Source organism: Diabrotica virgifera, chromosome 6, assembly GCF_917563875.1.
Source record: "Diabrotica virgifera virgifera chromosome 6, PGI_DIABVI_V3a".
Taxonomy (NCBI): Eukaryota; Metazoa; Arthropoda; class Insecta; order Coleoptera; family Chrysomelidae; genus Diabrotica; species Diabrotica virgifera.
Window position 1 is genome coordinate 198,479,651 of NC_065448.1, and position 15,068 is coordinate 198,494,718.

General features: G+C 33.7%; 1 protein-coding gene across 1 annotated transcript in view; it reads left to right on the top strand.

Moving 5' to 3' along the window:
- The window catches only part of LOC114339529 (ATP-binding cassette sub-family F member 2), a 45,849-nt gene that overhangs the window by 7,911 nt on the left and 22,870 nt on the right, over window positions 1-15,068 (top strand). The window contains exons 3-4 of the mRNA XM_050654467.1: window positions 7,161-7,522; window positions 8,084-8,385. Of these exons, the coding sequence (XP_050510424.1) occupies window positions 7,161-7,522; window positions 8,084-8,385 (664 nt within the window). The remainder of the gene's footprint in view (window positions 1-7,160; window positions 7,523-8,083; window positions 8,386-15,068) is intronic.

The following is a 15,068-nucleotide window of genomic DNA, read 5'->3' on the forward strand; positions in this document are numbered from 1 at the left end:
TAAGTATACAGAACTAGCCCTCGATCACAGCCGATACGACTACTGACGTCACAGGCCGTAGCCTCGCTGCAGGGAGCCATTTTTCGAGCCTCCAAGAAAATCAACATTATGAACTAACTCATTTATCTTAAAAAATATACATTTTTAAACAGTTTTGTGATTGCTACGTTTTTATATACCTTATAATCTATTGAATTTAACTATATTTAAAAATTAGTGAACATCCCTATTTTGACTGGTTTTTTATCTGGAAGTTTTTTTAAGTCATATAGTCTTCAAATTTTGTATTGGTTGCCTACTAATGTTACTGATATATACAGTGAGGATGTTTGAGTTGGAATAAATTCATTCTTTTGAGAATGGGCGACTCAAGAGATAAATCCCAAAACAGGTTGATTTTTATTTTTAAATTATAATTGTTTGCATAATATCATACTAGTGACGTCATCCATCTGCACATTGGAACGACCCAATTACTAATGACAAGAAAGATCCAGGTCCGTATTAACAAAAAAAATATAAAGTAATTGTGACCTTGAACCAACACCCTGCATATTGAAATTTTGAAAATTTGTCTACGCATTTTAAAAGAGCATAAAAAACTGTGATTAAAGGTTCATTTTAATTTTTTGCGCAGATGATTCAATTACATCAATTTTGAAATTATCTTGAAATTTTAAAGAATTCTGAGAATAAAAACCAGCTATTATTAACTTTTAATAATTTAATGTTAATGAATCAATACTTATTTTAAAAATACTTAATACTTATTTACTATGCTGGCTTCATGGATTCTCTGGATTTGTAGCTGTATGCATATCATTAAAAATTAGAATTGCGAGAATTGGGATATTTTAATGCTTTAGTGAAGAATTCAAAAAACAGCTATATCTAATAAAAAAAATTTGTTTAAACAAATTAATATAAATTAAAAATATTTGAATATAACAGTTGCTTAAAATGTCCGCCATTTTGTTCGCTGAATTTCCTTGCTCGTTTTAAAAGATTTCGAATCGATTTTCTAATTACATTGTTCTTAATTTTTCTGGCAGCTTGTCACCTTGACAGAATTAATCAATATGATTTCAAAATTGCCGTAATAAAAATTTCTCGAAAGTTCTTAAAAAATTCAATATACAGTAGCGTCGATAATCCGAACCCTGGTAATCCGAACGCAAAAAAAAATTATAAAATTAAAAAATATGATCACGGACTGAATTTTTGGATTTAATTGACAATATGGGCAAAATATGACCGCGGGTTTTTTTTGTTTATACAGAAATACATACAATATATTTGTTTATTATGCAGGTGTTTTATTCCTTGTAACTAAAAGGTATGTACATAATATGTACCTACTATGTTTATGAGCTTTGTATGTATTTTGAACATATGTTCGATAATCCGAACAATTTGATAATCCGAACTACCCCTGTACTAATTAGTTCGGATTATCGACGCCCTACTGTAATTTCAAAATTAAAGTCATAAAATTGTCTGGGTCAAACCGGCAATAAAATTGTCTGGCCGAAAAATTGAAGTGAACTATTAAAGTTAGTTTTTTGTGCTCTTTTCAAATATGCAAACAGATTTTAAAAATTTGAATATACAGGGTGTTGTTTTAAGGTCACAATTACTTTATAATTTTTTAAAAATCCACAAGGAAAAAAGTTTTCCTGTAGTTGGCTGTATACCATGTGATACAAAAACAATAAATGCTGTATAAAAGGTATATTTAAAAAAACCCTCAAAAGGGCCACATCAATTCACATAACTAGTTTTCGACTGGTTTACCAGTCATCATCAGTGCTTACGTGCAATGTACATGTTAGCCACCAAAATGCTATTTTACAAAAATATGTGGGTCAAAGCCCATTTCAAGTAGTCCGTTAAGGAAACATAAGTATAAAAAGCTACCTTAAGCCTTGATGTTTAAAATATAATTTAATTTGCCCTAGGTAACATCTGAAACTTGGATGTGACTTGTTCACATGTTGGAAGTTTGACGGCAAGTGACTTAACGGACTACTTGAAATGGGCTTTGACCCACATATTTTTGTAAAATAGCATTTTGGTGGCTAACATGTACATTGCACGTAAGCACTGATGATGACTGGTAAACCAGTCGAAAACTAGTTATGTGAATTGATGTGGCCCTTTTGAGGGTTTTTTTAAATATACCTTTTATACAGCATTTATTGTTTTTTTTTTTTATAATTTTTTGTTAATTCGGACCTGGATTTTTCTTATGCTAAGTATGTCGGTCATTTGGGTTTTGAATGAGACATATGTGTACCAAATATCAAAAAAATATACAGAGTGGTTATAAAGTTATGGCTTAGGAAAGAAATGGGCAAAATCGATAAAACACCCTGTAACTCAGTTATAAAAGTTGGTAGGGCAAAAAATGTAGTATATCTAGAACCGGCTCGGTGAACTCTATTCACCATTAAAGTATTTCCGTTTCCCAATGAAACACCCTGTATATCATGGCCTTGGATTAGGCGACTTGGTATCTTGGAGAGGAAAATATTTCGAAAGAATTTTGGAGCTATAATTGAAGAATGATGTGTGGATGGCTTGTTTGTTGTTCGCTTGCATAACGAATATTTGGGCACATACAATGTAGCTGCATAACCCATAATACATAGTGAACTGTGGTTTCGCAACACTTTGGCTGTTGAATTTTTTCGAGAGGTGTTGTCTAGGAGTCTCAATAACTTTTTTCTAAAACATTGTAATTCATATTAAGATATTTAATAATATTAAATTAATTAAATAAAGTGTATATTTATTTATTAAATGTGATTTGAATTTTTGACTCTGATGGCAGTCATGTACTTCTGGCTAAAAATTTCTAGTGTATTGCTGACTGGCTCCGATCGGCACAAGGCAAATTAGAACATTTTTCTAGAAAATTAATTATATAACATAATTTTAGAAAATTTTTAGAGAATTTTCCTCGAGAGATTCTGTGGTGGGCACTCAATAAGAAAGGAGTCCCTGGCGAATATGTAAAGATTGTGAGAGATATGTATGAGGGAGTAACGACTACTGTTAGAACAGGTGTGGGAGAGACTGATAAATTTCAGGTGAAAGTAGGATTGAACCAAGGCTCGGTGCTTAGTCCTTATTTATTCTCATTAGTTTTGGACCAGATAACAGCGAAACTACAGGGTAGTATTCCATGGTGCCTAATGTATGCTGATGATGTAGTGTTAATAGGAAATTGTAAAAGAGACTTAGAACAAAAACTGGAACAGTGGAGACAAGCTCTGGAGGAAAAAGGTTTAAAACTTAGTAGGACAAAAACAGAGTATTTGGAATGTTTGGTGAAATGATTGTGAAAAGCAATAGTTTTAAGTACCTAGGATCGGTATTACAGAGTAATGGAGAAATAGATGGAGATGCATGCAGTAGAATTAGGGCTGGATGGATGAAGTGGAAAGAAGTGAGTGGTGTGTTGTGTGAAAGAAAAATTCCAATGAAGCTGAAAGTTGGGCAGTGAAAAAGAAAGAGGAACAACGAATGCATGTAGCGGAAATGAAAATGCTTAGATGGATGAGTGGAGTGACAAAGAAGGATAAAATTAGAAATGAGTATATTAGGGGAAGTCTAGGTGTGGCACCAATTGATGCCAAAATGAGAGAGCATAGGTTAAGATTGTTTGGTCATGTTCAACGTCGAGACGTTAATCACCCAATACGAAGAATAGCTGAAGTGCAGATTCCTGGAAGGAGTAGGAGAGGAAGACCAAAGAAGACCTGGGCGGAGATGATAAGGCAGGACATGTTGGTAAAGGGAGTTTACATTGATATGACCCAAGATAGAATTGTGTGGAGAAATGCAATTAGGGAAGCCGACCCCGCATAGGGATAAGGCAAAGAGAATGATGATGAACATAATTTTAGAAAAAATAAGTTTATTTATTGTATAAAATACAGAAATTTGACTCGTACATGAGCAATTTCAAAGTATTCTTCAAAACAAAATCTGTATTGATCAGGACATTTTCTCGGACATATTTTGCAAAGCTTTCTTTTTGTTCTTAGCATCCTATTGACCTTAGAAATTTTTGAAATACTATGTGGAGGAAATTTTTGGTGAATTTTTAAACACGAGTTTGTTTTTTGCACTTTGAAGGGCCCTGCATACTTTCCGCCGATTTGAATCACAAAACTACCACAGCAAAGAAAGGGTAAATTTTTTGACACTGCAACACACCCTGCCAAACATTCAGCTGTGTGATGGATGACCGAAGTTATCTTTAACGTAAAGTTATCCTGTAGTTAAGTTATAATCCTTGAATTGGTGTGATGTATCATATTTAACTTAACTACTTGCGTTATTTCTTGACAGTTCTTGAGTTATCTGATATATCAACTGTCACTTTATAACGCGACGTTAAACCTCAAGTTATGAGATAACTTTATAGTTATGTAAGGATATGTAAGGTTAGGTTCATCTTTTGACTTGTTTTTAGACAGAAATCAAATGAATTTAGAAGCTAATAATTTAATAATTGAAAAGTAATACAATTTTAAAAATTATACAAAAATCAATTCAAGAGATATAAGTTGAAATTTTATTTTAAGTACCTACTGAGCTTTCTATCCAGAGTTGCCAGATGATATTTTATAAATCCCCCACTTAGAAACTGAAATTCCCTCAAATTGAAGCTCAAATGCCCCAAATTTAAATTTTTGCCGCATTTTAATAAATTAGTAGTCAAATGAAGAGAGCAGTAAACCAAAATTATACTACTTATCAACGAGGGCCCTGGAAATAATTAATAGTTCCTATCGTCTTCGATTGTATGGGAGTATAATATACATTCTATGTACATTCGCAAATTTAATTTACCATGACCCCTTAAAAGCCTCCATAATTTTCCGACCCCAAAAAATCCCACTACAATTTCTGCTAAGAAAAATTTCCCTAGACGCTTTCAAATTACCCCAAAATTGTGGAAAAATACACCAATCTGGCAACCCCGTTTCTATCTACCGTTTGAAACACCACCGAAAACAGCTGTTTGCTGTTCGGTCATCGACAGTGGCCGACGATGGGTGTTTACTTTTACGGTCATCTACCCATCCTGTAGAATGTTCCGAACAATCTCTCGCGCTCACTCCAACTTGTACTATTTCTACATAAGGTTCTCTTTGTTCCTCAAATGTTATTTCTAATTTAACATTGAAGAAATAACTATCTTATAACTGTGAAGAATACATCACACCGAATTTTACCTAAATAGTTATTGGCATCGTTATACCTGAGAGTAATCTTAACTTTAACTCAAACGTTAAAGATAACTTCGGTCATCCATCACACGGATGAATAACTAACATCGACGTCATACTAAGTAAAATATACCATCTTAAAAATTAACAGGTTACTGTCCCCGATCTGAATACCTAGTACCTAAGCACCTAGCAAAGCACCAAGATCGAAAGTGTTAAGCTGTGTAACTTATAAAATAAGGAGCTAAGTAACTAGCTTTTTATTTTCAAAAATATAAATACATTCAAGTTCTCTGTTATCTTCAGTAACAAATATGATAAACAGTGACAGTAAAATATGGTTTAAAAAGTAAATAAAAAAATTTTAAATTAAAAAAGATATGTATTTTTGGATAATATATTGTTATGATCTACTTTTTATTACTTTTATATCAATTAGTCTTTATTTGATTACTCCAATTAATTATTTAATCAATTATCCAATTGTCACAAATCATAAAAAAAAATTAAGAAAAAATCTCAGGGTGCCTTTTTATAATACAAAAAAAAATATCTAAATTATCTTATGTTATACTTATCTTCTCTCGTGGTTTCAGTATCTCTTAGTTGGTTCTAATCGGGAAAAAATATTAGGAAAAGGAATTAAATAGAAATATAAAATAAGCATACAGAATTGTCTTTTATTATCAAAATCAATACTCTAAAAATTGATCAAATTAAAACCTGTGGACACAGCTGTCCGAATGAAATTTTTACCACTTAAATTTATTCTAGTTCAAATAACAATTTATCGGTTTGTTCCCGATGACTTTGATAAAACAAGCTAAACAAACAAATTTAGGTATTCGCAAAATTACTTATACTTCCTATTTAAGTTTTGAAATATTGAAATCTTAATTCATATGCTTTTACTCAAAATTTTAGTTTCCGAACATAAAATATCTTTCACATAAATTGACTGACCTTTTGCTTCACTCACTCTGACGTCTTCTCTTGACCCAAAACAGCTCTCCCTTGTTGACTATGTTAGGCTACCCATCAAAGCCCTCTCCGTTCTCAAGTTTCAATCTAGCAGCACACCAGCACCAATTCTCCAACAAAAACAACGAACTCTTTTAACCAGTACTCGATTCAAACAACTCCAAAAATTCTCTCCTCTCCTTCTCACAATAATACAGAATCAAAGAGGTATTTCGTCTCAATTTGATCTGTCTCTCGTTCCACTTTTCAGCTCTATCCTCCACTATCAAACAACCACTGGTACTTGCTTTCTAACTATCCACGAAAACGTTGACTGCTCTTCAGCAATGCCAATCACATAATAATCTTTTCTTTCTCAAACTGTCTCAACTTTCAAGCTTCTCTTTCCCCATTCCAAATTTCCTAGCCAATCACAAACATTTATCTCTCCACCTTCCTCTCTTTTCATTTGAAAACAAACAGTCATTCTTTCAAAAATAATTACTTTCGGGGAATTCTACAACATTTACTCGGGGTTAAACAAAAAGAGATTAAAATTCCAAACTTTCTTTTAAACTATTTTTCTAGAAACTAATAATTACCTCTACCTGTAGATTCTACCTGTCCCGTAATAAACAATCTTTTTACATTATGATCCTAAACAAATCTTCCTTTCACTTTAATTATTCACAAAAGTCTTTAATTCTTCATCGAAAAGCTCATTAAAGGAGCGACCCACTTACATGCAAGCTAACTTCTAATAAATATTTACAAATCAATATACAGGGTGTATCAAATTTATGTGCCCGTGTTATATAAAAAAAATAAATTTTTTATTCTATCTTTGATTGATAAATTGATACACAATAATATGTACTCAATAATATTTAAATATTGACAATTTGTTATCATTTATTGAGTAATTTTACTTTAATACATAGTTATTATTTATTGTAGAAGCCTTATGTGCAAAACTTGAAGCGGATGCCCGTTTGAATGCAGAGGCTCGTGCATGTACTGGTTCTTTAGCAGTGCATCCAAAATCTAGAGATGTGAAAATAGATACTTTTTCCATTACTTTCCATGGTTGTGAAATGTTACAAGATGCTTTATTGGAATTGAACTGTGGTAGACGATATGGTCTTCTAGGTTTAAATGGAAGTGGAAAATCCACAATTTTGGCAGTACTTGGTAACAGAGAAGTGCCCATTCCAGATCATATAGATATTTTCCATTTAACTAGGGAGATGCCTGCTTCTGATAAAACAGCCCTTGAATGTGTTATGGAGGTAGATGAAGAAAGAGTAAGGTTGGAAAAGGTAAGAATATAAGTTTATAATAATTGTTATAGTACTACCATATTTCTAAGAGCAAATCATTAATATTTAGATCCATAGGTTGCTATTGTTCAAGGTGTGAATTTCCATAAACAAGGGATCATTCCATAAAACAGGTTAATCCTTTCTTTATGGAATTTCACTCCCTTGAACTATAAACGAGTCTCTTAGAGAGATGGTAGTACTTTTAGAGTACTATCATCTACTACTAAGTAGTTTTTAGATATCAAAAGAATTAAACCTTTATTGGTGTTTATCTCAATATGTATAGAATGTGACATTCCTTGTTTTCCCCCTGTACTCTCCATATGTGGTGGGTAGATGACATTAAAAAAATAACCAGAATAAATTGGAAGTAGCTTAGGATAGAAATCGATAGATGGGGTTTCAAAAGGCTTATATGTCCAAAATTGGATGATAGACGGCTATCTGATAAGAAATATACTTTGATTAGTAGAAAGGTTGAAAGATTAGTTTACTTATTACTTTGTGTTTATTATTAGTTTTTTTGGTTAATTTTTTAAAATTGTTTTTTTTTAATAGTTGGCAGAGGAGCTAGTTGCATGTGAAGATGACGAATCTCAGGAACAACTAATGGATATCTACGAGAGATTGGATGATATGGCAGCTGATACAGCTGAAGCAAGAGCTGCTAATATTCTACATGGTCTTGGTTTTACCAGAGAAATGCAGAATAAGAAGACTAAAGATTTCAGTGGAGGTTGGAGAATGCGTATTGCACTAGCTAGAGCTCTTTATGTCAAGCCACATCTTCTCTTATTAGATGAACCTACCAACCATTTGGATTTGGATGCCTGTGTATGGTTAGAAGAGGAACTAAGAAAGTAAGGACTTACATTTAAAATATATTTAATTTATATAGCACGAAAGCTGATGTTCACAGAATATGACAATCACAATGACTGACAATGTTCGTAGAATATTTTATAGTAGCTTGATTTTTCTATTTATTATTATCATGTTTAAACTTCAAAACATCTCTACAAAAAATGCATTTGGAACTTATAAGCAATCTTGTAATGATATATACAGTCGGAAAATTGAAAGAATACCCATGAACGATCACATCAATCACTTATTTTGTATTTGCTGTCTTTTTCTATAAATAACAAACGTTTGTTATATTCAAAGTGATCACATCAATCACTTATTTTGTATTTGCTGTCTTTTTCTATAAATAACAAACGTTTGTTATAGAAAAAGACAGCAAATACAAAATAAGTGATTAATGTGATCGTTCATGGGTATTCTTTCATTTTTCCGACTGTAGCTATAGTTCATTCACTTTCAAGATGACAATATTTCAAGTTTCAGACGCCTGATTCGTGGGTTTTTCGTGTCGTTGCAGCTTGTCATTGGTTAGAAATTAATTTGTAATATAGAATAAATTAATTTCTAACCAACGACAAGCTGCGACGACACGAAATGCCCACGAATCAGGTGTCAGAAACTTGAAATCTTGTCATCTTGAAAGTGAATGAACTATAGAAATAGTAAAATAGTTAATAAAATGATTTTCTGAGAATTTTGCTTTTGAATAAAATAAAGCATTTCTAAAGAAAGAAACTTATACAGGGTGTCCAGAAACTCTTCTGACAAACGAAGACCAGAGATTCCTCAGATAATTTTAAGACAATTTAACCCAATTCACCTAGACCTAACATGCTTCCTAAGGGAGCTAGAGCTCTTTAAAGATGGCGTTAGTTTTTTTCAAATACCTCCAGAACACTTCTATTTCGAAAAACAAAAACGGGTACGCCTATTTATCTTCCAGAGATAAAAATCGATTCCATTAATTGTGAATTTCTAGTAATCATAGGCGTCTGTTTAGGGTAGGGCTACAGTATGAGTTATCTTTAACAAGTTTGTCTTTAACTTTGAAACATTTTTGACACTGGATTATTAAATTGTGAGGTATTCTAGTACTAAAATATGTACTCCTCTTTTAGTCGGTAGAGCACACCGTTTTCTAAAAAAATCGACTTTTTTTCCGTTTTTCGAAAATTTTTCGATTTTTGAATTTGAAAAAAAAATCAAAAAGTAACTGTATTTTACCGACTTAAAGCAAGAGTAACTTGTATAGTAAGTACTAGAATACCTCATAATTTAATAATATAGTGTCCAAAATGCTTAAGAATTAACCTTTCCGGAACCGTGCTATAAAAACTTACGCTGCAGGCCGTGCGGGGCAACTATGTTAACTATGTTACCCCACTAAAATACTTTAATAATTCATTTAAATTTTACATTATTGTTTGGAAAGTTATATAATAAGGCACTAGTAACTGAAATAATTTGTTTTTATTATTAAAAAGATTTACATTTTTTTTATTTTTACCTGTAATTACAATTTGATTTTATTCCTGATTTTTACAGTCAGGGCATAAAAATGTTTTACTTTGTTCTCCATGTATGGTACAAATTGGTTTTCTGCATGTACTACATGATATGTATTTGAGTCTTTCTATCACGTACCCTGGCACAAAAGCTGCATCTTCGACCTGTATATTGTTGAATGTCTCTGGCAGGGGTTTCTGGTACTGTGTGCCCCGAGAAGTTAATTTCAATTTTAGTATAAAATTTAAATTATATTTGATAATTTTTATAAAAAAACGATTTAGTAATATATTTTCTAAGATTACCTGGAGGGATAAAAAAAATAAAAATATTTTGAAAAGTTATAAAGAGAAAACCGCATCTGGGGTAACCAAGTTGCCCCGCACGGCCACGGAAAGGTTAAAGCCAAAAATGTATGCAATAAAATAACCACCCAAAACTGACGCATATGACCGGTACTAGAAATTCGCAATTAATGAAATTATTCATATCTGGAAGATAAATAATCGTACCAGTTTTTGTTTTTCTAAATATGTATCTATGTTTTTAACGTATTTTTTCAAATTCCAAAAAGTTAAAAAAAAATTTCAAATTGATTTTTCTAGAAAACGGTGGCTACCAACTTTAAGCAAGAGTACCTTTTAGTACTAGAATACCTGACACAATCCAGTGTCAAAAATGCTTAAAAGTGAAAGACAAAAAATTTGTGTGATAAAATAACTGTTGCCCTACCCAAAACGAACGTCTATGACTGGTATTAGAAATTCGCAATTGATGGAATCGATTTGTCTCTGGAAGATAAATAGGCGTACCAGTTCTCGTTTTTTGCATTCTGGATGTATTAAAAAAACGAATTACAAGACGCCTTCTTCTTCAAAGAGCTCTAGCTCCATTAGGAAGCATTTTCGGACTAGGTGAATTGGGTTAAATTGTCTTAAAATTATCTAAGGAATCTTTGGTCTTCGTTTGTCAGGAGGGTTTCTGGACACCCTGTATAAGAAATAATAGATACATCTTCTTCTTCTTTAAGTACCGTGCCCAAATTTTTAGGCGTGGGTAGCTTCCATAACAATTTGCCGATATCGTTCTCGATCTTGTGCGGATGTAACAATTGATCTGCTGATAAGCCAGTCCATTGGCGAAGGTTTCGGAGCCATGAATATTTCTTTCGACCAATTCCTCTTTTTCCGTCGATCTTTCCATTGAGTATTAACTGCAGCATCCTGTATCTGCTACCTCTCATTATATGCCCCAGATATTCAAGTTTTCTCTTTTTTATCATCTTCATTAAGTCACCTTCGCCTTGACCTACTCTGTTTAAGACTTCTCTGTTTGAAATGCGTTGAACCCAAGATATTCTGAGCATTCTACGATACGACCACATCTCGAAAGGCTTCTAATTTGTTCATCATGTTAACCTTCATGATCCAGGTTTCACATCCATCTAGTAATACAGGATACACATAACATTTTAGGAACTTGATTCTTAGTTGTAAGTTCAGCTGAGAGTTGCTCAGAATAGATCTAAGTTTCATAAATGCTCCTCTTGCAATTTCTATACGAGTTTTAATTTCTTCATCCGGATTTAGTGTCTCGTTTATCCAACATCCTAGGTATGTAACTTTGTCTTTGTTGCATTTATGTTAAGTCCGTTATTGGAGCATTCTCTAGTGACTCGATCTATAAGGAATTGAAGATCTTCGATATTTTCAGCCATGATCGCGGTGTCGTCTGCATATCTGATGTTGTTAATAGTTTCTCCCCCGATTCGAACTCCACATTGTCCTTCCAAGGCTTCATTAAAAATTATTTCTGAGTATACGTTAAACAAAGTTGGGGATAACACACAACCCTGTCTGACACCTCTTTGAATGCAAATTTTGTCTGTTTCTTTGCCGTCTACCAGAATAGAAGCTTCTTGATTCCAATATAGATGTTGTAAAAGTCTCAGATCTTTATCGTCTACTCCAATCATTTCTAGATATTCAAACAACCTATTATGTTGAACTCTATCAAACGCCTTCTCAAAATCTATAAAGCAGACGTAAATTGGTTTCTGTACTTCCCATGATCGTTGAACTAATGTTAACATTGAGAACAAAGCTTCTCTTGAGAGAGTGGCTCATGAGACTAATTAGTCTAAAGTCTTTACATGATGATGTATTAGGCTTTTTTGGGAGTGGAATAAATGTAGACTCTAACCATATCTGTGGCATCATGCCAGTCTCGTATATATGGTTATAAATGTTTGTTAGTTGTGAGACATTGTCGTCATCCAGAAGTTTGAGCCAGTCTGATGGTATTTGGTCAGGGCCTGGAGATTTCCCATTTTTGCTCTGTTTGATGGCTTTCTCTACTTCCGCTTTTAAAATACTAGGACCAGTATTCGTATACTTTGTGGTGTTAAGTGGTGGCCTCGTATCCAGGAAGAGCTCTTTTATATAGTTAGTCCATTCTTCCTTTTTTTCATCCAAGTCGAGAATTATTTTACCTTTGGAGTTTCTCATAAAGTGAGGAGTTCTTTTTCTCTGAGTGTAGGTAATTTCTTTAAGCTTTTTATGTATATTAAACTCGTCATGTTTTCTTTGTAGTTCTTCCATTTCACGGCATCTTTGTTCCATCCAGTCCTCTTTTGCTCGCTTAACCTCGTATCTTATTTGTCGATATATCTCTCTATGCCGAATCTCGTCTTTGTTTTTCCAATTTCTTCTTTGTTGAATAAGGTCTAGTATTTTATCGGTCATCCAATCCTTTTTCTTTATTGGGTCTTTTTCTGGTTTCAAAACTTCGTTTGCTATGGTGACCATGGCGGAATTCATGATATCTAGATTTTGACCGATATTTTCTTGTCCAGATCTTTCTAACTGTTTTTTAATCTCACGATTTATCTTATTTCCGAACTCATCTGATAATACGGCATTTCTTAGGAGTCGAGTATTAGGTTTCTTCTGCGTTGTGGGGGCTTTTATTCTTTTTAGTTTTAGTTTGAATCCAGCACAGAGCAGATTATGGTTAGTTGCTGCGTCTGTACTTGGGTATGTTTTTGCAGATTTAATACTGTTTCTAAACCTTCTATTATTGATAATGTAGTCAATTTGATTTCTGACTATCTTTCGCTCTTGATCAGCTGGAGATTTCCAGGTATATAGTCGTCTTTTAGGTTGCTGAAACAAAGTATTTGCTATAATGCATTTCTCTTCTTGGCAGAACTGTATTAGTCTTTGCCCTCTTTCGTTCCTTTCTCCAAGTCCATATTTTCCGGTTATATCTTGTGTGATTTCGGCACCAACTTTTGAGTTGAAGTCTCCCATAATAATGGTAGCTTCATGTTTTTTTGTGCTCCGGAGAATTTGTTTAATAGATACATAGTTGTCTAAAATTTAATAACATTTGAATAGTACAGGGGAAAAACAAGATATGTGAATTTTTCATGAATTTTGGCTTTTCTCGTTATATGGTAGCAAAAACTGAGTACTATCGACTAGCATATCGATTCAGGACAATAACCAGAAAGATCAGTCTATATAAATTTTCTAAGAATATGTATCCATGCGAAGAACCAGGATTGTCAACACACCACTGAACAAAAATAAGGAATGTTAGCAATTTTTTGGTGCATTGTTAAATTAATAAGTTAATATTTTTCTTTTTTTGGCATCATAACCCTGGATGGGTCTTTGCTTGTCTGTCTGTGTCCTTCCATTGGGCCCTTCTCCTGAATTGTCTTATATTCATGGTTTTCCATGTCATCCAACCATCTCTTCCTGGGCTTTCCTTTTTTTCCGCCTTCCTACCGGCTTCCACTGTATCATCTTCTTTGTCGTTTTCGGGTCTTCTTGTCGCTGAACATGTCCCAGCCATGACAGTCTTTGACTTTTCACAAATCTTACAATATCATACCCTTCATTCAGTTCATTAACCTCGTCGTTTCTCCTGATTCTTCATGTGCCGTCTTCCTCTTGCACCGGGCCATATACTTTTCTCAGTATCTTCTCTCGAAGGTCCTTCATAAGTTAATATAGATTAATATAAAGGCCGGTTTAAACACAACTTAATGAAAAGAAAGTTACAAGAAGCCAGGAAATACATCTTTTATTTGTGGATCTCACAAAAGCATATGACACGATTCCTGTGAGAAAGCTGTGGCAGTCTCTTGAACGATCTTCCTTAAATCACACGATCATCGCCTCGGTCAAACAACTATACAATAAAGCCACATCAAAAATAATCAAACTAAACAACACCTTATCAGAAGAATTTCCAGTAACAAAAGGATTACGACAAGGATGCTGCCTCTCCCCAGTACTATTTAAGATCTATTTAAATGAAGCACTAAAACACTGGAGAAGATCTTGTTCAGGGATGGGAATTCAACTTGACGATGATACAACATTGTATACTCTACATTTCGCGGACGACCAAGTCGTAGTAGCAGCGGATAAGGAAGATTTAGAATTCATGACAAGACGGGTATTTCAAACATATGAAGAGTGGGGCCTTTGTGTAAATAGAAACAAAACCCAATACTTATGCATCGGGACTGAAGTTAATCTAATAGTTAACGAACAAGAAACAATCAAGAACTGTGAGGAATATGTATATTTGGGAACAACAATCAACAAGAGTGGGCGCACCGAAAAAGAGATAGAGGAAAGGATCGTGCAAGGAAAAAGGGTGATTGGATGCCTAAATCCTATGCTATGGTCAAAAGAACTATCTAATCAAAGAAAACATCTTATCTTTAACTCCATTTTTAAAAGTATAGTGCTCTATGGATGCGAAACATGTCAACTTACTAAATCCCTGGAACGACGCCTACATGCATTGGAAATGGACTTCTGGAGAGGATCGGCTAGAAAACCAAGGCTTGAAAGAATACAAAATGACCAAATCAGAAATATAATGGGAGTCAAGTCAACCATCATAGACGAAATTCAAAGGAGACAACTGATCTGGTATGACCATGTAGAAAGAATGGACAACGACAGACTGCCAAAACAAATTTTAAAATGGACGCCAAGGGAAAGAAGGAAGAGAGGAAGGCCGAATCAATCATGGCTAGGCGGCATTCAGAAGGCAATGTCGGAAAGGAATCTTAACCCTGGCGAATGGAACGACCGACTAAGCTTGGAAACTGGGAACCGGAAGGCGAAGAACGCTATAAATAACC